Here is a 27648-nt window from a genome sequence, read left to right on the forward strand (position 1 = left end):
CCACTGAGCCACATCCCCAACCGTGTTTTGTATTTTATTTAGAGACAGGGTCTCACTGAGTAGCTTAGTACCTCTCTTTTGCTGAGGCTGGCTTTGAACTCTCGATCCTCCTGCCTCAGCCTCCCAGGCTGCTTGGATTACAGATGTGCACCACCATGCCTGGCCCTCTAGATGTGTTTTTAAACACTCTCCAACTCTTAGCCTCTCTGAGTCATGCTTGCTCTGGCTGTGAGGCCTTGACCATGCAGTTCCCTCCACTTTGCCTGGCTGACAGCTCACTGTCTTTCTGATTGCAGCATAGACATCAGTTCCTCATGGAAGCCTCGTGACCTCTCTATACAGAATAAGCTGCCATTTCTCCATACACCTATGTCCCTACGCATCCTGTCTCTCTACTTAATATACTAAATGGCAATTTTCTGTTTACTTGTCTTTCCTGCGCTAGACTATGACTTCCCTGAGAGCAGAGAGTTTTACCTGACTCTCTTCTCCCAGTGCTAAGAGGAGTTTCAGGCCCTTAACTGCTGATGGCCCCAGAGATGTCACTGCCTGGGAGGTCCAGATCCAAAACCTCTGGGAAGGGACTTTGCCTCTGCAAAGAGTGGGAAACCACCTTTCACTAGTAAAAGAACCATTTATATTGTTAAAAGAATAATTAACATTAGAGGTTATTCATTTGCAATACATCTTTTAGTGGGGAAGGTTTAAGTGTGGATCTTTTTAAGTATTTGTTTTAAAAAATTAATCAAAGGAAGGGGCTGCAAGTGTAGCTCAACACTAGATCGCTTGTGAGGCACTGGGTTCAATCCTCAGCACCACATAAAAATAAAGTAAAGGCATTGTCTCCATCTATAAATAATATATATATATATATATATATATATATATATATATATATATATATAAAATTAATCAAAGGGAGAATTTAAAATCAACGAATCTCTCAAAAACTAAGACAAAACTGAAACAATAAGAATGAGAACAGACCTTTGTATACCTGGCTGGGAATTTTCCACTTTATTGACGGGAAAGCAAATACCTTCTGCCACGGCACCTTCCTCTTGCCTGGAGTTGGCTGCTCTGACTCTGTACCTTTGTCCAGCTCCGCCCAGTGTCATCTGGCTGCAGCCTCTGGGGCCATCAGCCTCAGAGCCAATTCTGGCTGTGCCGAGATGGGGTTGCTCCGGCCAGGCCTATGGCTAAAGAAATTATGGATACTCTTATTGGTGATTGTAGAGGTGGCCATGGGCAAAGTGTTAATGACACTGTTTCCAGAAAGAGCCACGCAGAATATCTTGGCCATGGGCCAGAAGACTGGTATGACCAGAAACCCCCAATTCTCCCCTGACAACTGGGTCCCGACCTTCTTCAGCATCCAGTATTTCTGGTTCGTCTTGAAGGTCCGTTGGCAGCGACTGGAGGACAAGGCTGAGCTGGGGGCTCTAGCCCCAAACTGCCCTGTGATCCGCCTCTCGGGAGAGAAGTGCAATATTTGGGACTTCATACAAGGTCAGGAGGCTGCTGTGTGCTAGGGCGCTTGAAAGTCTGGCGGGCGGGGACAGAGAGAGGTTGAAAGGTGCTGAACTCTCCCACTCCAGCTGCTCCTTCTGGGGCTTCTTGTCTTCATCCCGCTCAGGAAGTGAGGGACTCCCTTGAGTTCTGTTGCTCTGAGTGGCATCACAACCTTCCCTGGCACCCCAGTCACAAGCCAGGCCTTCTGTCCCACTCTGGCCTCTCAGTCCTTGAATGCTCTTCTTACCGTGTCGTCGGTTCTGCCTGGGTTGCCCTCTGTCCACCTCTACCTGGTGAAATCCTCTTCATCCTTCACACTTCCACTCAATGGCACTTCCTGCAAGCAGCCAACCCCCACTTTCCCAAAACAGATTACCCGCTCCCTGAGGCTCTGAAGGTATGACCTTGGCCTGCAGGACTGAGGTGGCTTCCTAGAGGAGGTGGCTTTGGAACTTGGCCTTGAAGAATGAGGAAGATTTTTGTAGCTTGAGAAGGGAAGACTGTTTTAAGCAGAGGGAAGGGCAATAATTTCTTTCTTTCTTTTGTTTGTTCATGATTTTAAACCAGAGTGCACAAATGACCTTGATTTATTCGAAAACATTTATCAAACTACCATTGATTACAAGAGCAGTGTAACAACTAATTTTATTGTGTGTCTACTATGTGCCAGACACTATGCAAGAATAGGCCAATCTTCTGAATACCAATTATCCAAAGATCAGTTTCAAAGATCAGTTTCCTGAAAACCAGATTGCCTCAGGGCCAATTCATAGAATTGAGTTCCATGATTTTTTAAAAATATATATATTTTTAGTTATCAATAGACCTTTATTTTACTTATTTATTTATATGCAGTGCTGAGGATTGAACCCAGTGCCTCACCTGTGCTAGGCAAGTGCTCCACCACTGAGCCACAACCCCAGTCCAAGTTGCATCATTTAAATGTATACTTTCAGTTAGAAAGTATTCAACTTTGTCAGCCAGGCACGGTGGTGCATGCCTGTAATACCAGAGGCTTGGGAAGCTAAGACAGGAGAATCGTGAGTTCAGAGCCAGCTTCAGCAAAAGCAAGGTGCTAAGCAACTCAGTGAGACCCTGTCTCTAAATAAAATACAAAATAGGGCTGGGGATGTGGCTCAGTGGTCGAGTGCCCCTGAGTTCAATCCCCAGTACCAAAAATAAAAAACACAAAAAAAAAAGGAAAAAAGAAAGTATTTAACTTTGTCACTGGTTCCTGCTGCTGCAGCTGAGACTGAAAAATAAGGAGACTGAGAGGCACAAAAACAAAAATAAAAACCCTTTATTTATAAAATAGAGTTGACCTTCAGCACAATGATCCAGAGTCTCCTGAAATAATATGTTCTAGCCATATAGAAATAAACACTGCTGGCTTCTATCCTAGAAAAACCTCATAATCCAGACCAGTGAGAAAGGGAAGCAGAGATTCTGGGGAAGGGGCCCTCTCGTGGATGGGGTAAGGAGATGGTCAAGGGAAGGCTGTCTGGAAAAAAAAATGGTGAGCATTATCATCTCGGGATGTAAAGTCTTGGTGCAGTTGAGGAAAAGGGGCTTGGGGAGCAGGGCAGGACAGATGGGAGGAACAGAAGAGGTCCGAGAGGTAGAGGAGCACCTTTCAGTTTGGCAGAAATGGGGTGCAAGAAGCAGGAAGGGGCTGGGTATGTTGGTGCACCCCTGTAATCCCAGCTACTCAGGAGGCTGAAACAGGAGGATTATAAATTCAAGGCTAGAGTGGGCCAATTAGTGAAAACCTGTCTCAAAATGAAATAAAAACTAAAAAATGCTCAGTGGTAGAGCAGCCCTGGGTTTAATCCCCAATAATACAAAAAAAAAAAAAAAAAAAGAAGAAGAAGAAGAAGAAGAAGGGATGAAAAATTAAACAGAAACCATCATTAGGGGCCAGAGCTTGGAGGGCCTCATGTGTCTTATCTTCAGATAGATGTTATCCTGAGGGTGTTGGTGAGTTCTGAGAGTAAATATGATCAGTTCTGCTTATTAGAAAGACATCCTGTAACTTCTTTAGACTACTACCAGGCCATTAAAATGCTCTGTTGTATGCTTTAGGTATAAACTCTGAACTCATTTTAGAGCCACAGATTTGGGAGAACTGGAAGATTCTTTATAATTCACCTAAAGCAACTCCTTCATTTTTTCAGATGCAAAGGGCCAGAGAGGTAAATGACTTGTTTAGAGTCACACGGCAAGTTCTTGGCAGAGCCAGAACTAGCTGGTATATTTTCTGTTAATGAATAAGACAAAAGGGCATCAGAGAAATTCTCAGCCATCTCCCATCCTCTGCACATCCATGCACAAGCACACATATACACAATTCACACACACACACACACACACACACACACACAGAGAGAGAGAGAGAGAGAGAGAGAGAGAGAGAGAGAGAGAAGAGAGAGAGAGAGTAAAACCTCAAATAACTGACAAGTTGTGGCAGAAGGCAAGTAATGGATGATTTGTTTTCTGGGCATCTGAGAGTTTAGATGAAACTGACTTTATTTCATCTCCTGTTTAAAATTCTCCAAAATATACAAATGTACTTGAAGAGTCTCCTAGTAAGGACAAATGGGATTTCTCTGCCAAGAGAGCCTGATGTGGGGGCTAATTTACTGGCCCAGCAATCATGAGAGTGGGCCCAAGTCCAGTTCTACTATGGAGCAGTTTTCCCAGTTGAACTTGACCATCCTTTCCTGATATTCTTAAAATGGCATTCTCTGTACTGGGGCCTGCGGTCATGGGCAGAGGCCCAGCCCTAAACACAGCCACGCTCTGATACCCATCCTTCCTTTCTTGGCTATCAGGAAAGCAGGGAACTAAGTTTAAACTTTGCCCTCAATACTGGCCACTGTACCCAACCACTATAAATAATTAAACAAATGGCTCTGTTCCTTCCAGGGTCCTGATGAGCGGGTGTTGAATATTTTGCCAATTAAAAAAAAAAATCCAGACAGCTAATATTTAGAGCCAGCCCTGACCCTAAGTTACTTTTCTTATCTGAAGAGTGACTCCCTGGGATCATTGGAGTCCAATGACCGCTCAGAGCCTCCCTGCTAATGCCTGGGCCTCCTTGTCATGTGGGTGAGGAGTCACCATGCAATCAACCAGGAGGACTGAGGCCCACTTCATGCCTCCTGGGACCTCCTATGAAGAAATCCTGTGAGTCAAAGACAAGGAAAACTTTGTATCTTCAGAGAAACTGACCTACCTTCTCCTCATACTGTAGACTGAAAAATTAGAAATAAAAAACTAATTGGGGCTGGAGTTGTAGCTCAGTGGTAGAGCACTTCCTAGCATGTGAGAGGCACTGGGTTCTATTCTCAGCACCGCATATAAAGAAATCAATAAAGTTAAAAAAATACTGATTGGGTTTCTCCTTTTACTTGGCTACCAAGAGACTCAGAGTCATTTATATAGCTCAGTCACTATAAATGCACAGGACCTTTGAGCCTGCTAAGTTGTCCATTTTTCCCTCCTGTTCTATGCCTTCCAGAAAACCATGTTTTTTTTCCTTTAGTTTCTACTTAATATTTTATTATATATGCAAAATGCTTCAAATCCTTTGCAGAACAAGGGGGGTGTATAACTGACCAAATAAACCCAAGCAGGTTAAGATGCCCTCTGTCTCCAACCATCAGCAAGCCAGGTCAATTCCACTTTCCCCCCTTCACCTTGGCCTACACACCAGCCCTGGTTCCTACTGTCTCTCAAGTGGACTTCCGCGAGGTCCCCTAACTGCTTCTTCCCCACTTCCATTGTCACTCTCAGTCCTTTCTCCACAGAGTAGCCAGTGATATTCAAGTGTGAATCTGATCACTACACAGATCTACTGAAGCGGTCAGGACTCTGGCTTGCAAGCAATAGAAACTCACTATGGTTTTACTGGTCACATCCACATCCACCCACCAAGGAACCTATTGGAAAGATGTTGGGGTCTCCCTGGAATCAATAACAGCTGGAGCCCTGAGTATAGGCTGCTTTCAGCATCAATGGTCACACCAGGATCCAGCTGTCACTATGGTGCTGGGCAAACCCATTACTATCCCTGACAGAAGCATCACCATTGGGCTATGAATGAATTCTGCCATCTCAAGACTCTAACATCAATGATCTATGTGGGAGGATCTAATCCACTCACTGGGGGTTGGGAGGGTCACTGCCTGCACCCTGGCTGCTGGGGGCAGAGAGTAGAACTGTCCTCTCTGTCTTCCACAGAGCAAGGCTTGGCACAGCCGCCCATCAATAGTACACAAAACAGAGAATTTCAAGTAGAAAGGAGGTTTGGGGCTGGACAGCCAAAGCTGCAATAATATCCACAACATGTGCAAAATATCTCCGTGTCTTCCTATTGTACCCAGAGTAAAATTCAGATTTTGCACCAAGGCCCCTAAGACTCTCCTGCGCTAGCCCACACCAAACTCCCCAATCACCTCCTCTTATTGCTCCCTGCCTGGTACCAGCCAGTGATCTTGTGGATCTTGAACAAACTAAGCCCTCTCTCCCTCCAGGGGAGCTTTGCACATTGAGTAGCTGAGCCTGGAATGCTCTTCTCTTTTACCCATGGTTGTTTTTCTTTTGTCCTTTACTTCTCAGGTTCAATGGCAGCTCCTCAGAGGCCTTTCCTCACCCAACTGATTCTGTTAAGTCTCATTCATAACACTGAGCAGAATTTGAAATGACTTCATTTCTGTATTGAACTTGTCTTTTGGCCTGTCTTCCCATTCAATAAAACTCAAAACTGTAGACAGCAGAGACCTACTAGTCTCACTCTCTCTTTTTTTTTTTTTAAGAATGATTTTTTTTAAGTTGTTCATGGGTCTTTATTTTATTTATTTATATGTGGTGCTGAGATTCGAACCCAGGGCCTTACGTATGCCAGGCAAGCACTTTACTGCTGAGCCACAACCCAGCCCTGCTAATCTCACTCTCCACTGAACCAACAGTTGGCAGCAGGGCTTAAATAGTATAAATTCTGAATAAATGCTTGTAGGTAGGATGTGAGTGTGCTGGAGATTGGGATACAAGTTTGAATGAGGCCCTGCTCTAAGGAGTAACGCATAGCCTGGGGGAAGAGAACACTTAAATAGGCCATGTCATAGTGCAGGATAGCACTTACTCCAAGAGATGTCTGACCAGGCCTTAACAATGTTTCAGCTCCAACCATAACGATCCTCGGGCTTCTCCCCAAAGCTGCCCCAACTCTAGGCTGGGGGAACTCCAGAAGGCCCCCACCCAGAACTAACTTCGTGGGCATGGGACCAGTGAATCACACACGGTCTCACACTCAGAGGCCTCATCCTTGAGATTAACACTCTGTAGTAGCTGTCTTGAAATTCTTTTTTTTTTTTTTTTTTTTTTTTAAGAGAGAGAGAGAGAGAGAGAGAGAGAGAGAGAGAGAGAGAGAGAGAGAGAGAATTTTTAATATTTACTTTTTAGTTCTCGGCGGACACAACATCTTTGTTGGTATGTGGTGCTGAGGATCGAACCCGGGCCGCACGCATGTGAGCGCGATACTGCTTGAGCCACATCCCCAGCCCCTGTCTTGAAATTCTTAACAAGTTTATCTTGGAACTTGCATTTTGTAAGTGAATCCCAATGGGACAATGGAGGCTGCGCCGAGGACACATAGCCTTGCCCTTCAGACCTTGCAGCTCAGCTGGGGACATGCTCTCCAGGGCCCACTCTTCCACCCCCACATGTCCCTTCTTCCTGTTCCCAGCCAGTGACTGTTTTACCTTCTAGCCCCAGAGAGAACCACCTGGACACAGCAGGGGAGAGGTCAGGGTCAGGTGTTGGCATCCCCCAGTGTCTTTGGGCAGAGCATGTGAAGGGCTGTCCCCATCCTGGCTAGCAGCACCACGTGCAATTTGGCAAGTGATTGGGGTGACTTGGAGGGAGAAACTTCTTATCCCCCTTTCCCCTATGAAAGTGCCTAGCATTCCCCTGACAGGGTGAAATATATTTCGGGTCGGGGTGGTAGGCAGGTAAGAAAGGTCTGACTTGCCTTCCGTGCTCCTGGCCAGGGCACAGTGCCTTGTTCTGGTGTCTGAGGGGAGAGGGCAGCCAGGATGCCACAGCACACATGCACACTGCATTGCAGGCAGCTGGGTGACTTAAGAGCCTGCACTCACCCTATGAATGTCCCTGTTTCTTGCGGGGGAGTGTGATATTAAATAGCAACTAAAAAGCAGCATGCTAGGTCAAGATAGAGATTTTAGAAGAAAAGAAAAATCTTTATTTTAATAAATGATGGCACTTCCCTGTACTTTTTGAACAAGAGTCCCTGCATTTTCATTTTGTAGCAGGTTCTACTCCCACCTCTTCATGGCCTCCCCATTTTAGAACTCAGGGAGGAGATAAGAGCAGAGAGCATTTATTGAGCACCTACTATGGACCAGCCACCATTTTAAGCCCTTATCAGTATTTATTTATTTTTCATAACAATCCTATAAAATATGTATGTATTATAATTATGTCTACTTACGGACGAGGAAACCGAGGCACTTTGATTGGAAAGGGCACTATCTTCAAAGTCCAGAAGCCAAAGTGTTCATTGTAACTTCACCACTGACCTGCTGTGTGTTGGTCCTAGAGGTCTATAAACCTCAGATTCTTTGTAAAATGGGGAAATTCTACCTACTTTGCAGTATTATTAATCCCATCACCTGAGAGAATGGAGGCCTGTTTGCCTCATAAACTGCATAAAAGAGACTCCCCTGTAATTATTTTAAGCACCATCATCTGCAGGTGGACCACCGAGATCACCTAACGTAAACCTCTCATTTTAGAAAGGCGGAAACCAGCTCCATCCCCTGCTAAGTCACACTCTCTAGGGTTAGGCCCCTGCCTGTGCCCAGGGCTCATTCTGGAGAGACAATAAAAGTAACAGAATTAAAGGCAGGAGTGAAGATGATGCTTGCCAAAAATAAATCAATAAATTGTGCCAGGGCTGGGGATGTGGCTCAAGCAGTAGCGCGCTTGCCTGGCATGCGTGCGGCCCGAGTTCGATCCTCAGCACCACATACAAACAAAGATGTTGTGTCCGCCGAAAACTAAAAAAAAATAAATAAATAAATATTAAAAAAAATCTCCCTCTCTCTTTCTGAAAAAAATAAATTGTGCAGATTCTTGGCTTATAATGGTTGTTCTTCCATTTTAGGCAACAGACCACTGGTGCTGAATTTTGGAAGTTGCACCTGACCTTCATTTCTTTTCAAATTTGACCAATTCAAGAAACTTATTGAAGACTTTAGTCCCATAGCAGATTTTCTCATCATCTACATTGAAGAAGCACATGCATCAGGTACAGAAAGATGTTTTTGCCTCTTGCTATTCACACCCTCTCTTTTCCCTCTCCCCATACAAGGTTGGAAGTGGGCTGGAGGAAAAGAACTGCTATTCATCAAGCACCCGCCATCTCCCTATCGCCGCCCTGGATTTACCCACCACTCACTTCATGGTTTGCTTTTAACCAGGACACACACACACACACACAAAAACAACAACAACAACAACAAAAAAAAAAAAAAACAGAAAACCTGGAGAGATGGGGGTCTGGCAAGAGAGCATTCTAACCTTTTAAGATAAATAGGGAAATCAAGGGAGAGCAATTGACTTGAGCACATTTATAAGGAATTTGGACCTGAAATCGGTGAAATGACTGCTATCCAGTTATTTGTAAGTATAGTTATTTGTACAGTCATTAGTAATGACTGCTATACATCCTAAAACAGTTGGACACAATGGCGCATGTCTGTAATCCCAGTGACTTGGGAGGCTGAGGTAGAAGTATCATAAGTTTAAGACCAACCTCAGCAGTTTAACAAGACTCCCCCACCCCGTCTCAAAATGAAAAAATTTAAAGTGCTGGGGATGTAGCTCAGTGGCACAGTGCCCTTGGGTTCCATCCCAACACTAAAAAGAAAAAAATATATCCTAAGACTCAAAGAGATATGATTCATGTGAGTTAGTAGTTCTCATGCTGTGGTAAGTATCAGAAGCACCTGGAGGGCTGGTTTAAAGCAGACTGCCTTAGACAGGCCTGAGAATGTGTATTTCTTATGAGTGATGCTGATACTGCTGATCTGGGGATCCCAAGTGAGAGAACCACTGACATAGGCCAATTCTTTCCTGGGTAAGAATCCTTTCTATAGTCCCTACCTGCCCGTCACCCATCATCATCATTTCATGGGAAATCATCCTTTGTTAGGAAAGTCGAAGATAGTCAGAGATAATTCTTCCTTACAAGAGGCATACATGTCCCTCTAGGAAACATGTATATCGTGGTCTAAACCCCTTACTTTACAAAATGGTCAGACACATCTCTTCTCTGATTTTCATGGGGACTGAACTCATGAATTTGGCCCAAGTCTCAAATCCAAAGATTGGGGAAGGCAGGAAGGCTTGTGTGGCAGAATGGAACAGGTGCCATTTCTTCATCCATCTCCCCACAGAATGGGAGAGATGCTGTCTGATACACTGCTGTCACCCAGAACTCAGTATAGCCCACGTCACAGTCAGAGCTCTGTAAAAACAGGATGGATAATGTATAGGCCAGTTAGCCTTGCTGGCTTGTCCATGTCTTGTAAGCACAGAGATTATTCTGATTAATCTTCAGCCAAGGTGACCCAGTAGTACTTTCTCCCAATATGGTCCCCAGATCTTTAGTGACAGAACCACTTGCTTACTGAAAATGTATATTCCAGGGCCCTACCTGTAGCCTACTACATAGTGACATAAATGTACACAAAAGCTTAAAAGCTGCTTTCAACTTATACTGTGCTCTTTTAACTGGCAGCATCTGTCCTTACCTGGTGATTTTGAAGCAATTAAAAATATTGTAATAGGATAATGTTATGATAGGCTCATTATACTGTTCTTTCTTACATATATTTGAAATTTTCCATAATAAAATTTGTTTTAAAACAGCCCAGGGGACAGGAGAGCAAAAATGAGCACAAAGTATCTCTTTGTGAGATATCCCTTTGTGAGAATAGCAGGCACCAGTTAAAGAAAGAGACCTATGGCAGAGAAACTGGCATCTGTGGTCTCCAAGGCTGAGAAGAGACAATGCCTCCACGTCACACAGCTGGAGTTCAGCCAAGCCTAGTTTGATTTAGCCTTCCTGGGGAGGCACTTCTCAAACTTTACTGTGTGCTCAGATCACTTAGGTGTCTTTTTTTTTTATTATTTTTTTTATTTTATTTTTTTTTAGTTCTCGGCGGACACAACATCTTTGTTGGTATGTGGTGCTGAGGATCGAACCCGGGTCGCACGCATGCCAGGCGAGCGCGCTACCGCTTGAGCCACATCCCCAGCCCACTTAAGTGTCTTATTGAAATGCAGATTCTGGCTCCAGAGGGTTGGCATGGGGCCAGGTAAGGGCAAAGCTGCTGGTCCAGGGACCATACTTTGAGTCACAAGGTCCTGGAGGATCCAGTTTTAATTTCCAAAATAGTAAATTGCAAATTGTGACAAGAGGGTTTGGAATATCACCGACATTGTTTCCTGGTCCTGATACCTGTCCCTGACTCATTTTTTCCCAGAATCAGACCAGGTAGGTTTAAACCTTTCTGGAAACTAGAGCTATCTACCTCAGCCACCAAGGAAAGGCTTCCTGCCCTGTCCTGACAGTTTTTCCTCTTCCCCATCTCCTTCTTCCGGGTCCTTGTTTCTATCAACCAGACAGAACTGGGCATAACTTATATCTCAGAAATAAAGCGTACAGAGCTAGTATCCATCAGACCCAGGAGGTCTGGGCCAGTCTTTAGGGCCCAAATTAGTTGACTTGACTTTCTCTACACATCCCGTTTGTCCAAGTAAAATACAGGGAGGCACAAGGTATAGTGGGAAGGTCCAGACATTGGAGTTTCAGACCTGGGTGTGAGTCCAGCTCCATTATGTGCTGCTCATGGGATTTTGGTCAACTTCCCTTTTGCGTCTGCTTCTCTACCATAAAAATGGGATGACATCATCTGCCTCACGGAATCATTCATTCAACTTTTCTTACTGAGCACTTACAATGTGCCCAGGCCTGCTGGGGCTAGGGAAATAGAGAGAAAAGATGTATATACAGTTCCTTCCTGTAAGGAAGTTACATTTATATTTGGGGAGGAAAGTCGCTGTTCCTCTCATGTTCTCAGCTGTACCATGGGGCTGAGAATCCCTGCTTGGCCTCCCATGGGAGGCAGCTGGGAAGCTCCAAGAGCCCACGGTGGACATGGCTGCCTAAACATGGCGTAAATAGAAATTGGTGTTATTATCATCAAGAAATTTGATGATGAGTAATAATATCTTTGATAATGAGTAATAATATCTCAGGCCAGACATTTGTATCTTGAGGTGAATCTGAAGGGCTGGTTTAACTTGGGAGAAAGATACTGAGTAAGGAGACTTAGGAGCACTAAGGAGGTGATGCAGACTCTGTGGATAGACTTAAGCAACTTATCTCACCTGCAGGCCAACTATTATTGTAAACATGGGCCCGTGGCTTCCAAAGGAACCTATGACTACATTACCTGGATTCCAGGTTCCCCAGAAATGGGGCAAATGGAAGGGCAAGGCTATGAGCAGTTTTTTCAACTTGTGGGCCCATTGTGGCGAGTCTCTAAAGGACAGGGAGGATAATGGGTTGGAAGGCAGTGTGATTAGGAGGCAGGAAAACTGCATAGAAGGGGATGAGAACAAGGGTCACTACCAGGCTGGCAGCTATAGGAGGCTTTGAGCTCACCCTGAGCAGCTTATCTTAGGTTGTCAATAGAGCTAAAGCAACATCAGCTGCAGTGGCAGAAGTCACAGTGCCTAATCCAAGAAAGAGAAGGCTCCACTCTGCTCACACTGAGGTGGAGTTAGCTACTGTAACAAAAAGAGAGCAAAGGTCAGAGACAGCCTGGGGGTGGGGGTCGAGGAATCCAAGTACCTCACCCATTTACCTGGAGCCAAGAGCTGGAGGAAGACTAGAGAGATGGGCAGAAGGCCTCATGGACCATACTGAGGAGGCTGGGATCTATCTGGATGGTGTTAGAAAGGCACCAAAAGATTTGAGGAGGAGAGTGACATGGTCAGATTTGTATTTTGGAAAGAACATTTTGATTATGAATAATCAGGAGAGGAAAGTTTTCTAAACTCTTTTGTAATAGTTTTTTGTTTTGTTTTTATTTTTTTATTTGTTCTTTTTAGTTATACATGACAGTAGAGTGTATTTCGACTGGAACATACATGGAGTATCACTTCCCATCCTTGTGGTTGTACAAGATGTGGAGTTAAACGGGTCATGTATTCACATATGAACATAGGAAAACTATGTCTGCTTCATTCTACTGTCTTTCCCATTCCCATCCCCCCTCCCCACCCTTCGTTTCCTTTTATCTAATCCAATGAACTTTTATTCTCCCCCCCCACCTCCTTATTGTGTGTCAGTCTTTACATATCAGAGAGAACATTTGGCCTTTGGTTTTTGGGATTAGCTTATTTCACTTAGCATGATAGTCTTCAGTTCCATCCATTTACCAGCAAATGCCATCATTTCATTCTTCTTTATGGCAAAGTAATATTCCATTGTGTATATATACCACATTTTCTTTATCCATTCATCTGTTGAAGGACACCTAGGTTGGTTCCATAGTTTAGCTATTGTGAATTGCACTGCTATAAAAATGGATGTGGCTGCATCTCTATAGTATGTGGATTTTGAGTCCTTTGGGCATAACCTGAGGAATGGGTTAACTAGGTCAAATGGTGGTTCCAGTCCAGGTTTTCTGAAGAATCTTCATACTGCTTCCAGAGTGGTTGCACCAATTTGCAGTCCCACCAGCAATGTGTGAATGTACCTTTTCCCCCACATCCTCGCCAACATTGTTATTTGTATTCTTGATGATTGCTATTCTGACTAGAGTGAGATGAAATATCAGCATAGTTTTAATTTAGAGCAGTAGTTTTTTAAACTAGTTATAATGCACTAGTGCATTCAAATCATCTGAAAGTCTGTTAAAACCCAGATGGCTGGGTCCCACCACTGGTTGGTCTAGGGTGGGGCCTGAGAATCTGCATTACTAACAGGCTCTCAGGTGCTGCTGCTGTAGCTGGTCTAGAGCCCACACACTTAGATAACCACAGTTCTAGACCACTGCCTCCCAAAGTGTGGTCCAGGCACCTTACATTCTGGGAGCAGGTTAGACTCTCAGTCATACCCTAGACAGGATGAATCAGAATTTCCCTGTAACAAAGCCTCTGAGTGACATATATGCTTACTAAATATCAAGAAGCCGCTCTCTATTGATTGGACTATCTACATTGAAGAGATGAGGCCTGGAAGCCAGGAGTCCGGGGCTTCAGTTTTGAGTCAATCAGTAACTGTCTATATAACCTGGCAGATAGACCTATAAGAGGAAACTGGACCAAATCATGGCCAAGGGCTCCTCTACCTGGGACCTTCTGTTAAAAGTGGTATTTAGCCTGAGGAATTGGGTGCCCTGTTTGTACAGCTTGAGTGCCTAATCTTTCTCTTCCAGATGGCTGGGCTTTTAAGAATAATGTGGACATCAAGATTCATCAGAACCTCCAGGACCGCCTATGGGCAGCCCACATGCTGCTGGCCAAGAGTCCCCAGTGCCCTGTGGTGGTGGACACCATGCAGAACCAGAGCAGCCAGCTCTACGCAGCCCTGCCCGAGAGGCTCTACATACTCCAGGAGGGCAGGATCCTCTACAAGGTGGGTGACCCAGGGGCAGGAGGCCCAGGGAGGGCCAAGAAGGTCCAGGAAAGACAAAGGCAAAAAGAGGGCTTTGTATCAGGGAGACTCTAGATTCAAATCACTGCTAGTCATGTGACCATGGGCAAATTCTTTCCCTTTTTGGAGCTTCAGTTCCCTCTTCTGCAAAATGAACAGACTGGTCCCCACCTCACCAGGGAGGAAATGATGCCCATGAAAGCCCTGGATTTTATTTATTTATTTATTTATTGGCACCAGGGATTGAACTCAGGGAGCACTTAACCCCTGAGCCACATCCCCAGCCCTTTTCTTGTATTTTGTTTAGAGACAGGGTCTCACTGAGTTGCTTAGGGCCTCGCTAAATTGCTGAGGCTGGCTTGCAATCCTCCTGCTTCAGCCTCCTAAACTGCTGGGATTAAAAGTATGCAACACTGCACTGGGCAAGCCCTGGCATTTGGACCATAACTGCATCCTACTAGCTGCCTTCTGAACCCAGACGACTGGCCCAACCCTGACTTTCAACTGGGAGATAAATAGAAGATGTTTCTGTTTTATTTTGATGCTCAGAGAGGGGAACTGACTTGCCCAAGGTTACTAGGCAAGGCTTTGATTTCAATTGCCCCCATGAGAGGCAGCAGGATAGAGAGGGTTGAAGCTGCTCATCACTGAGGCAGGCCTGGCTCTGGAGGGGATGTAGGAACCTAAAGAGAGCCGACTCTATGGGTAGGAGCTGGAAATGTTGAAGCAGGGATGCAACCAGAGAACTGAGTCCAGGCTTCCTGGTGATGGTTTTCCCCTCATGGTCTCCAGCCTTACTAGGGAACAGGAGCTAACACATAGGCACAGCCTCTGGCTCCTTGGACAGTATTGGTCTCTGAGAGGAGGAAATAAGTTTAGAGCTGCTGAAAGGATTTGCAGCCTTGGATAACTGATGATATCCAACTACTTGGATGCTATTCTGCTCATGGCCCTACTTATACAGGTGAAATAAGCAACATCTTGTACATGGAACCCCAATGTTCTAAGGGTCACAATACAAGGATGCAGGTCCCTCTTCTTGCCCCTTCCCTGACACATGGTTCTAAGATCCTGGGCACAAAGTCCCTACCCTGGATTAGGCCCTGTGCAAATCCTGGAAACACAAAAATGAATTGAATGATCCCTGCCTTACTTCAAGGTGCCCACAGTCTGGGAAGACCCAAATAAGAGTAGTAATACAGGGGCTGAGGCTGTGGCTCAGTGGTAGAGGGCTTGCCCAGCATATGTGAGGCACTGGGTTCAATTTTCCGCACCACATATAAATAAATGAATAAAATAAAGGTCCATACATCTAAAAAATATTCAAAAAAAAAAAAAAAAGAGTAGTAATACAATGTCCTGAATGCTGAGATTCCACAGCAGAGACCAGCAACCTTTTCTGTAAAGGCCTTGATGGTCAATATTTTTTACTTTGTGGACCAGATAACCCTGAATTCCCAGCATCCAGTTTTGCAGTTATAGCAAAGAAGCAGTCACAGACCATCTGTAAGTGAAGAATGTATGTTATCAGAAATAACTTGGCTCTCAAACTGCAGGTTTTCCAACCTGAGGAAGGGTGGATATTTCAGAGGATGTGGCAAGTATGGCCTTAAAGCATAAGCAGTCTGTTGGATAAGGTGAAGCATGCCTGTAATCCCAATGACTAGGGAGGCTGAGGCAGGAGAATCGTGAGTTCAAAGCCAGCCTTAGCAACTTAGCAAGCACCTGTCTCAAAATTAAAAATAAATAAAATAAGAGGGCTGAGATGTGGCCCAGTGGTTAAGTACTGTGGGTTTAATTCCCAGTAGCCAAAAAAAAAAAAAAAAAAAAAAAAAGCATAAGCAGTCAGTCAAGTAAGCACAGGGAGTGAAGGTCATTGCAAATATAGGAACAGGTGGCAAAGGCCCTGAGGTATATAGGGTAGGTGTGAATAGGGAATTGGAGGCACTTGGGTTACAGGGTCTGATCCTGGATCAAGGAGTTCAGCTTTCATCTTAGGGCAAAGAAGAGCCATATGAAGATTTTGAGTAGAAGACAGGCATGATCAGATCGGTTCTTTAGAAAGATCATTGGCTGTTGGATGCAGTGGCACATGCCTATAACCCCAGTGACTCGAGAGGCTGAGACAGGAGATTGCAAGTTCAAGGCCAGCCTCAGCAACTTAGTAAGGCCCTAAACAACTACTAAGAGACCCTGTCTCAAAATAAAAAATAAAAAGGGCTGGGGATATGACTCAGTGGCAAAGCACCCCTGGTTTCATTCAATCCCCAGTACCAACAAAGGAAGGGAGGCCATTGACTACTGGGTGAAGAATGGACTGGAGGGAGCAGGATAGTTGGGAGGTGTGGTGGCTGCCAGGACTAGGGAGTGCAGAGGGCATCTCTAGGGCAGGGGGACTGGAGGAGCAGAGGTGTTTTTGATGCAGAATGAGTGGAGCTTCTGTGGGGACTGAAGAGGAAAGGAAGGTCTAAAGGTCTGAAGGTCTAATGAGGGAAGAAAAGTTTATTTAAAACAAACAAACAAAAAAAGATCCTTTTCTCCTCCTAAAACTCGGTAACTTTGCCTCTAGTTTTCTTCTATCTCAGTCCAGTCTTCTCATTAAATGTTGGTGCCACGCCACCCACTTTCCCTGGATGATCTGATCCACCTCATTGTTGCGCAAATCTGCCATTGGCCACACTGTACTGATAACACCACATAGATCTTAGTCCAGATCTACAACGAAGCTCCAGACCTACATATTCCTTGCAGGTTGGAAATCTGGGAATGCCTGATTCATTTCTCTTGCAGGGTAAACCTGGCCCTTGGAACTACCATCCAGAGGAAGTTCGTGCTGTTCTGGAAAAGCTCCACAGTTAATGTAGACAGATTCACCAGCTCTGTCCAGGTGATCCACAGAAGGACTCCTCAGGCGTGGCTCTCCCCTCAGCCCAGCTGACTTTCACCTTTGACCTGTGTTCCCAGCTGAACTACTAGCTCAAAATTAATTTTTCAAATTTAAGCAAACAACTACTACTAGAGAGGGCAGGTCACAGCACCCAATCAGGACAAATTGTTTCCTTTTTTTTTTTTCCCAGTACTAGGAATTGAACCCAGGGTTGCTCTACCACTGAGCCACATCCCAAGCCCTTTTTGTTTTTTATTTTATTTCTCACTAAATTGTCCAGGCTGGCTTCTACCTTTTGAGCTTCCTGCCTCAGCCTCCCAAGTCTCTGGGGTTATAGGCGTGTGCCATTGTGCCCAGCACAAATTTTTATAAACTGAAGTAACACCTGAGCTGTTCAGGCAAGTGAATTGTTAACATGCAACTCCACCCTGCTCCCTCAGTGGAAACCATATTCTCCGCACAATGTCTTCTAGTGAAATGGCAGTCACCCTCCACTGGCTTACTCCTGAAATGTGGCGTCTCCCTTGCTGCTCTAATACCAAGTGTTCAATATGGCACCCCTTCTGTGAGGCAAGTCCATTTGGCCAAACCTGCCATTCATAGGACTGATCATTTAAGACACCAAATTGGCTTTTGGAACAAAGCACAGGAAGACTTCCACTTGTTAGGGAGAGATGAGGAATTGGAAGGGGAGGGCACGGGAAGAGAAGAAATGATAACCCGGATAACTCGTTCCTTGACAAAAGATTTAAATCAGTCAGTGGTGGTGATGAGTCAGTTTCCATGGTAACCATCTCCAATTCTGCCAGGAGAAGGAGAGTTTTCACTTTACCATCTTTGAATATATTTCACAGAAATCTGGCTCTCTGTTCTCTGGTATATTCCACGATTTTCACTTATCAAGGAGGAGGATTTTTGGCTTCCCAAAAGCATTATGATCATGACCAAAGCAGACAATAAGCACTAGCAAAAGCTATCATTCAGCTACATAGAAGCTCATAATTGAAATTGTTTCCTCAAGATCTTCACTAGTCTCTAAATGGTCATTTGTGTTAGATCACATCAGACTAATGGATAACCTTTAGAATTCATCTGTTTTTTAAAAAATATTTTTTAGTTGTCAATGGACCATTATTTTATTTATTCATTTATACATGGTGCCGAGAATTGAACCAAGTGCCCCACACCTGCTAGGCAAGTACTCTACCACTGAGCCACAACCCAGCCCTAGAATTCATCTGTTTTAACTCTGCTTCTTTTCATATTTGTTTATGATGGCCACAGCCTAAAGTATCCACAGCTGTGACTTGATTTTAAGAAAATGTTCTAAGATGCAGCAAGCTAATACAGAACAATTAAAACATATCAAGCTATTTTGGATGGCTTCAGTGTGATCTTTACATTTTCTTTTCCAATTTCGGTCAGCCTGAACTATCTTTTATTATAACTCAATGTAATCTGATCAGCAAAAATATCATTTGCTGGAGGGGCCCCATTTGGTGGGAAGAATACTCAGTCTTTATGTGTTACATGTCAAATGCGTTACTGTCTTAGGAATCCTGCTGGAGGGAAATAATTTTTCACATTGGAATCAAACTTTGGTCACAACGTGACAAAAGGATGGACTTGGGGGTGCATTTTGCCAGCATGAGAACACGTTCTCTGTGGCTCTGCCTTAGTTGCTACCATGTTAATTTTTTTTAAATGTTCTTTAAAAAAATTTTTTTAGTTGTCAATGGACCTTTAGTTATTTATTTTTTTTAATGTGGTGCTGAGAATTGAACCCAGTGCCTTGTACATGCTAGGCAAGCACTTTACCACTGAACCACAAATTCAATCCCATGATAATTTTTTTTTTAGTGGGGGGGTAGATACTGGGGATTGAACTCAGGGGTACTCGACCACTGAGCCACATCTCCAGCTCTATTTTTTGTTTTATTTAGAGACAGGTCTCACCGAGTTGTTTAGCACCTCACTTTTTGCTGAGGCTGGCTTTGAATTTGCAATCCTCCTGTCTCAGCCTCCCAAGCCACTGGGATTATAGGCATGAACCACCCCCCACCCTGCCATGTTAATATTTTTAATTTTTTTTTAGTTGTAAATGGACACAACATCTTTATTTTTTTATTTTTTATTTTTTTAATGTGGTGCTAAGGATAAAACCCAGTGTCTCACATGTACAAGGCAAGTACTTTACTGCTGAGCCACAATTCCAGCCCCTCATATTAATATTTTTTAATCTAGCTATTTCACTTTTGTTTTTCATAGATAGGGTCTGGCTATTATGTTCAGGTTGGCCTCTAATTGGGCTCACACCTCAGTCTCCGGAGTAGCTGGGACTAAAGGCGTGTGTCACTATGCTCACACATTTTATTCCACTAAAAAAGAGTTGTTATTAATCATCTACCAAGTATAGGCATTTTAAAATGTGTTCTCATTTAATTTCTCCTATCCTAAAGAGATTATTATCCCCATTTTATAGATGAGGAAATCAAGACTCAGAGAGTTGAGTAACTTGTGAGTTCTCAGAAGTAGTAAATAATCAAGTGGGATCCAACTCCACTTCTAATGTCAAGGCCAGAGTCTTAGCTCTATTTCTGCTAGCTCTCTACTTTGGTTAGGCTGCCTTGGTATCCTGAAGTATAAAATGGGACATCAGTAGTGCCTGCCAGAGAGGACTCATGAGTAAAACACTGTGCCTGGCTTGGAGCAAACACCATGGGAGTGTTGGGTATTACCAAGAGAATAGTTGTCATTCTGCAACTGCCTTCTTGGGCTGCCTTTTTGGGGGTTGTGGATTGAAAGGAAAGAAGAGACACTGAATAAAAATTCTCCATCCTATCCAGATAACCAGCCAACACAGGCATGAGTTTGTGAAGTTATACTGAGAACAAGTAGCTGTGACATCAATGGGACTGAAGCAGAACTGAGCACTGTCCTTGATAAGTGCTAAGTTCCACAGAAGAATCTGGCATAGGAGACAACAGTCTTCTGAACCACTTCTCAGATGGTCCTCCATGGCATGTCTATAAACGCATCAGAACCTCCTGGTTTTCAACAAATGATAGGAGCTGGAACTGAAGAGTTTTTAGAATGACAAAATACCCCAGGCTTTCCAGTTCAATTATTTTCAATTTAATGCATCAGACATGAATTGAGCACTAATTCAGTGTGTGGAGTAATGCAAAGACAGAGAAGGCACAGCTATTGTCCTCTAGCAGCTTAATCTCCTGGGGGCGGGGCACACAGACACCACAGTAACCATTCAAGATGCAATATGATATGTTAGCCTGAGATAAAGGTAAATGTTCAGAGGTCAGAGAGGGGAGAGCAATCCCTCTGAGCTGCGTGAATTCAAGCAAGGCTTTGTGGAGCTAGCAACACTTGCACTGGGTTTATAAGGATGCCTAGTACTTCCATATTTGGGAAAAGCCTGGAAAACACAGGCAGGGAGAAGCATTTCAAATGGAGACAATGACATGGACAAAGGTTGATAAAGAATATTTGCAAAGGCCTGCTTGAGGTTTAGGTTCAATTCTAATTGATGACAGAGAAGAGGATTCTTCTTTAGAGGGGACCTCTTTGAGTCTGGATCACAAAAATAAACCCATTCTGCTTATTAGTATTGTAAAGCACTGGTATGCAAACAAGCTTGTTAATATGTCCTGTCCAGATAGGAGTGTAGTCAACACAACACTATCTGCTTTTTTTTCTTTTCCTTTCTTTTTTGCAGTACCAGGGATAGAACTCAAGGCCCTGTCGTAGTTGGACACGATACCTTTATTTTATTTTATTTATTTTTATGTGGTGCTGAGGATCGAACCCAGGGCCTCACATATGCTAGGCAAGTGCTCTACCGCTAAGCCACAACCCCAGCCCCAGTCTGCTGCTTTTGAAGGGAAGATTTCCTTCTACTTTGCTCTTTCTCTGAGGGTGATACCTTTTGTGGTACTTGCCTTAACATGGGGACTCGCAGTCTATGCTCCATTCGGACACCAAGATATTGCCTCCTATGCCTGGCAGGAGGCCTAGGAAATGAAAGCTCTGACTACCAGAAATTGGCAGCCTCACCCAGAATGGCCGATAACTTTAGCACTTGTCCACCTCCCTGGAGCTGGGCTCACAATACATTCCTGGCCACAGAATATTTTCTTTTATTTATGGTAAACTCAGCCATCAATTCTAAAAGATTGATTATGATATTTTCTCCAGCATTTCTAGATTTGTATTGAGGGATCTAGAGTACCTAATCTGCCCAACACCTTAACTCAGTGGAGTTACCAGCAGTTTCCTTGAGAAGCACTGTGGGTCCCCCATTCCCTGAGGCCTTGCATGCTGATGAACACCAGTCTGTCATTTTGAAGCCAGAAGGATATGTGGGTAGGTTTCAGATTCTTGGGTTTCAGTTCTCTGCCTCAGATTTAAGAACATTGCTAGACTATTTTTTTGGCAGGAGATGCCTGAGGTCGGCCTAATTTACTTCTCCTGGCACTTGTATCACTTTTATTCTGCCAGGAAACCTGACAGATTCTTTCTTTTTACTTGACGTTCAGTAACTCCACCAAGAGAGATTGCAGTGTTGACTTTCCAGGAACAAATATCCTCTTTTAAGCTGGGTGTGGTGTTGTGTACCTATAGTCCCAGTTACTTAGGAGGCGAAAGATCGCTAGAGTGCAGAAGTTTAAGGCCCACCTGGAAGACAGCGAGACCCTGTCTCAAAACCAAACAGAAACAAAACAGCAAAATCCTCTCTGGAGCTCAAGATTTATTGTTATATATATTTTTAACTTCAGGCATGTCTTCTTCTGCTGCCTTGAATCTTTCCTGTTGCATTTGTCCTATTCTCTTAGCACCTATAATCATAGATATGTTGTATTTCCCTCTCTCATAAATATCATCTCTCTATGGCCATTTTTTTTTCTATCTTTGTTATTTTCTATTTCATGTTGTGATTTTTTTTTTTTTGCCAGCTGTTCCCTCTAATCCTGATTTTTTTTTAAATTTGGATTTGATTGTGCCAGATGGTGTTGGGTCTCATCCATTCCTATACTTCCATTCTCTTTTCTGTACTCCAGGAAGCAGGAAGTCTGAAAACTGCATTTCCGGGCTCCCCTGGTGGCTACTTTCTGGTTAAATTCTGCCATTGGGGAGCAATGATGAGATATTAAGAGGTGGCTTGTTGGGTGAAGCCATCATCCCACTTCTGGCTGTGAGGACAAGTGACCATGCACTGTAGGTAGTAGTTTTGGTCTCACCAGCATGGTGGCAGGTGATTTCTATTCAGAAGCAGCAAGGTGCCTCCGCGGGCCCACAGTACACATGGTTCCTGGGCTTCAGCTCTGGGTCACATGCAGTCTGTTTTTCCAGCCTCTTCAATATTTGGTCACCAAGTCCCTTTATGTGTCATTGTCTGCTTGAAACATCTGGACAGAGTTCAGTCTTTCTAATTGAACTCGGAGGGTCACAAATGCCATTGTCGTCATAATGCCTTCATTGCTTTTATGACTTTCACCTCTGAAAAAGTTTTTTTCTCTTTTATTTCCTTTCTTAACTCTGCAGGCTCATGTTTCACCTTCTGTGTCATCATTTTTTTTCTTTAAATCCTTATATCTCTTCTTGAGCTCTTTTTGAGATTACCATGTATAATTTCTTTTTTTTTTTTTAAAGAGAGAGAGTGAGAGAGGAGAGAGAGTGAGAATTTTTAATATTTATTTTTTAGTTCTCGGCGGACACAACATCTTTGTTGGTATGTGGTGCTGAGGATCGAACCCGGGCCACACGCATGCCAGGCAAGCGCGCTACCGCTTGAGCCACATCCCTAGCCCGTGTATAATTTCTTTTACAATACGTTTTGTATCTTATTTTCCTGGGGCTTCCCCCCCCCCTCATTCTTTGTTTTACAGTTTCTAACCATAGGCTCTCATGGATATAGTGGTTCTCAAACTTTGGCTACATCAAAATCACCTGGAGGGCTGATGAAACACAGAGTCTTGGGTCACACCCCCCAGAGTTTATGATTCAGTAGAGCTGGGGATGGACTGGGAAATCTGCATTTCTGACAAGCTCTCAGAATAGGCGGCTGCTTCTGTTCCAGGAACCACCCTTTAAGAAACAAGGCTGCAGTGGATGGTGCTGGTACTCTGCCCAGATGCCCTTTACGAAGCCAGTGTACTCATCTGCCAACTGCTGTGAGCTCTGGCTGCTAATGGCTCACAGACGTTCCTGAGAAGTGTCCTCCAATGACAGGAGCTAGTTTACCCAGAAATACCTGAGAGATTACATCTTCCACCTGAGCAGGATTCACAGATAGTGACTGATTGACAGGGACATACAAATGCCCGGACCCTTGCCTCAAGGTGCAGTAGTATGTGCATGTGGCTCTGTGCCATTCCCACTTCAGAGTGCCCTGGGGGATCAGGCTTTGGCTGAAGCCATATCTTGGGTTACCTTTCTCCTTCGCTCTCTCCTGCTTCCCACATGTCCCCAGAGGTTTCTCCAGAGAGCGTCCCCAATAAATCTGACTCAAACTCTGTTTCTAGAACACATGACGTAAAGCAGTTAACTTCTGAGTCTTTTCTGATTATTAGTTTTCTTTAATGGAGTTTGTTATTTGCTAAACCACAGTGTGGGTAGGATAGGGAGTCAGCAGGGCAATCTGCAACTTTAGTTATCCTGAATACCCTCCTAGTAAGTTCCTTTGCAATGAGGCTCACCGAGATCCCTTTCAGTGACATCCTCTCTGCTTTGGCTGCCTTCTGAGATGAGCTGAGTTGTGCCCTTACACTTCTCAAATTCATATGCTGAAGCCCTAACTTACTCTGATAGGACTGTATTTGGAGATGATGCCTATAGAGAGGAAATTAAAAGTAAATAGGTCATAGAGGAGGGGCCCTTATATGATAGAAATAGTATCCTTAAAAAAAGGTGCAATGGCGCACACCTGTAATCCCAGCACCTCGGGAGCTGAGGCAGGAGGATTGTGAGTTCAAAGCCAATTTTGGCAACTAAGCGAGATTCTGTCTCAAAATAAAACATAAAAAGGCTCAGTGGTTAAGTACCCCAGGGATCAATCACTGGTACAAAAAAAAAGGGAGGAGACAATGAAGAGTTCACTCTGTCGCTGCACACACCTGAGAAAGAGGTCATGTGAGCACACAGTGAGATGGTGGCCACCTACAAGGCAGGAAGGGAGGTCAAAAAGTGACCATGCTAGCACCCTGACCTCAGACTTCCAGACTCCAGAACTGTGTTCCCATCAGAATTTGTTGTTTAAGCCACCAGGGCATGGTACTTGGTAATGGCAGTCGAAGCTGTGCTCTACTTCCAGAAATCTCTTTACTGTGTCTTGCCTGGATTCTTCTTTGTCTCCATCTTCCCTCCCATTCTATTATTAATGTGGGCCTCCACAGGGACATTCTCCATCCTCTTGAAGCCACCTGTAACCCTCTTCAATCTAATCAAGGGATTGCTGGGTAAGCCTTTAATAACTGTGACATGTTTAGTTAAGTCTCCAGCTCTGGAAGAGCATATGTCAGTTCTTAATTCCTCCACTAAAATCTTGATTTCATAGTACTTAACAAGTACAGGCATGTGTCCTAGTTGAAAGGGGATCCCTTTATTGCACTATCTTTAGCCAGAAATATACATTCTATATTTATATATGACTAATATCTCATAAAGTATGAGATACTTTCTAACATATAGATACATAGTAGTTTCTAGTTTCCTTTTTTGAGGGGATACCAGGGATTAAACTCAGGGGTACTTGACCACTGAGCCACATCCCTAGCCCTATATTTTTGTATTTTATTTAGAGACAGGGTCTCAATGAGTTGCTTAGCATCTCGCTTTTTGCTGAGGCTGGATTTGAACTGGCGATCCTCACGAGCTGCTGGGATTACAGGTGTGTGCCAATGTACTTGACTTAGTTTTCTTATCTGATAAACAGGACTGCTATAAACTTTTGTCCATTCATTTCCTGTCTGATTATTTCATTAGAATGTATTTTTAGAAGTGGAATGTGTGTCAAAGTGTGTGTGTGTGTGTGTGTGTGTGTGTGTGTGTGTGTATATATATATATATATATATATATATATATATATATATATATATATAAAGGCTTGCTATCAGGGTCAAGTTACCAAGGAACATCACCTGGAAGGAGAAGCCTATGAAGGATGTCTCTCAGAGAAGGGAATTCATGAGATAGGACCTGTGTTTTAGTCAGCTTTTGAATCACTGTAACCAAAATACCTGACGAGAACAACTTAGAGAAGGCAAAGGTCACTTGGGGCTCACCTTAAGTTTCAGAAGTCTCAGTCCATAGACAGCTGACTCCATTGCTCTGGGCCTGAGGTGAGGCAGCACATTGTAGTAGAAGGGCCAGTGGAGGAAAGCTGCTCAGCTCAGGGTGGGGTCAGGAAGAAGAGGCCACAGAAAAGATGTCCTTTTCTAGAGCACACTTACAGTGACCCACCTCCACCTGCCTACAGTTACTTCCAAGTCAGTCGACGAAAATGAGAACACACTGATTAGGTTACAGCTCTCACAACCAAATCATTTTACCTCTGAATATTAATGTGTTAACAGGAGCTTTGAGGGGGAGACCTCATATTCAAACTATTACACTCTACCTCTGGCACTCAAATGCTCATAAAACTTAACAGTTCAGCATTGTCCATAAGTCCAAGTCTAAGACAAACTCTAGGCTGTTTGTCTCTTTAAAGATAAAAAGCAAGTTACATATATCCAATATAAAATGGCACAGGGCAAACACTCCCATTCCAAAAGGGAGAAAGGAGCATAGAAAGAAGGGATGGGCCAAAGCATGACCTAAACCCAGCCAAGCAAACAGGTCTGGTAACTCCGCATACAGCATCTAGGACACTTGGCTGTAAGATATTATTTCCAAAGGGCTTGAGCAGCTCTGCCTCTTTGGCCTTGCTGGTCTCAATGCAACTGCCCTTCTTTTAGCCTGGCTCTCTCTGCAGTCAGCAGTTCTTCTCAGCAGACAGTCTGTGTGACTGGCATCTCCTTTCCAGCTTCAGCTTCACCTTTGCAGCTTCAGTCATCACCTTCTCAGGGACAGCCCACAGGGATACTGACCCTGCTACACTTTGCCTGGCCTCCCAGGCCTTCCTTTGAAATCTCAGTGGAAGCCTCCACCACCCCTTAACCCAAACATCCTGCATTCCTCCAGAACCAGCATCACATGGATGAGAACAAGATCTGCTGCCATCTGGCGCAATACTTGGGCCCTAGAGAATCATGGTGGCAGTGACCTTTGAGTGCCTGCAGGGCTTAGCATGGTGAAACAACTTCCTAGGCCCCCCAGAGTGAGCAGGATGCCCCATAATCTCTTTTCAAAGAAAATTTCTTTTATACTCCCTGCCCCCAGCCTGCAGTGAGTGTGGTCTTGCAAGTTTGTGAGATACCCTCAAGGCATCTTTCCTATTGTCTCTTCGTTTCTTCAACAAGCACAGCTTCCATGACCCCAGTTTTATGTGCACTTTTTTGGCCAAATTGCAAGTTTTAAAAATTCTATAGCTCTCTTTTCTGTTACCAATTCTAATTTCTTTTTTTAAAATATTTATTCTTTAGTTCTCGGCGGACACAACATCTTTGTTGGTATGTGGTGCTGAGGATCGAACCCGGGCCGCACGCATGCCAGGCGAGCGCGCTACCGCTTGAGCCACATCCCCAGCCCCACCAATTCTAATTTCAACCTGGCTCAAAGCTGCCAGCAATATCTATGCCACTGAATGAGTGCTGCGCTGCCTTGAAAGTTTCTCTGCCAGATTAATATAGTCCATCATTTTAAAATTCAGCCTCACATAAAGTCTCAGGATATGGGAAAAATGTAGACTTTTTTTTTTTGCCAGCATATAACACAAATGGCCTCTAGTCCAATTTACGATAGAGTCCTCAATTCTCTCTGAAACATCATGGGCACAGTTCACATTCCTATCCGCATTCTGGTCTTCTGAGCTTCCACCAGAGTTGCCCATTAAGCTCTGCTTACAACATTTTAAAGCTTTTCTGGGTTTCATTTCCAAACTTTTCTAAATTCCTCCTGCAGATCATTTCCAAAGATTAACCACATGGTCAGGTTAGTCATAGGAATGAGCCTACTCCTGGTACCAATTTCTGTTTTAGTGAGCTTTTATATCACTGTGACCAAAATACCTGACAAGAACAACTAAGAGGAAGGAAAGTTTATTTGGGGCTCATAGTTTTGGAGGTCTCAGTCCACAGTCGGCTGACTCCCCTGCTCTGAGCCCAAAGTAAGGAAACATATCATGAGGAAAGGGCCCAGTGAAGGAAAGCACCCCAGCCCTGTAAAGTCAGGCAGCAGAAAGAGGGAAAGAAGGAGGGAGGATGGGACCTCAGGGAAAATGCACCCTTTCAGGGCACACACTCAATGATCCACTTCCCCAACTGTACCTCACTTACCTATAGTAACCACACAGTCAATCCGCGTAAACTAGAATGGACT

General features: G+C 44.0%; 1 protein-coding gene across 2 annotated transcripts; it reads left to right on the plus strand.

Moving 5' to 3' along the window:
• Positions 1 to 1158: 1158 nt before the first annotated feature.
• Dio1 (iodothyronine deiodinase 1) lies at positions 1159 to 18527 on the plus strand. 2 transcript variants are annotated; one of them, XM_077791336.1, is made up of 4 exons: positions 1159 to 1509; positions 8699 to 8842; positions 14049 to 14248; positions 17057 to 18527. In XM_077791336.1, exons 1-4 carry the CDS (start codon positions 1173 to 1175, stop codon positions 17123 to 17125), a joined length of 750 nt encoding a protein of 249 aa, XP_077647462.1. In that variant the 5' UTR covers positions 1159 to 1172; the 3' UTR covers positions 17126 to 18527. The 2 variants fall into 2 exon arrangements, with proteins under 2 accessions (XP_077647462.1, XP_077647463.1); XM_077791337.1 differs by lacking the exons at positions 14049 to 14248; positions 17057 to 18527 and adding an exon at positions 10754 to 10810.
• Positions 18528 to 27648: the final 9121 nt, after the last annotated feature.

The sequence above is a fragment of the Urocitellus parryii genome, chromosome 11, assembly GCF_045843805.1.
Source record: "Urocitellus parryii isolate mUroPar1 chromosome 11, mUroPar1.hap1, whole genome shotgun sequence".
Taxonomy (NCBI): Eukaryota; Metazoa; Chordata; class Mammalia; order Rodentia; family Sciuridae; genus Urocitellus; species Urocitellus parryii.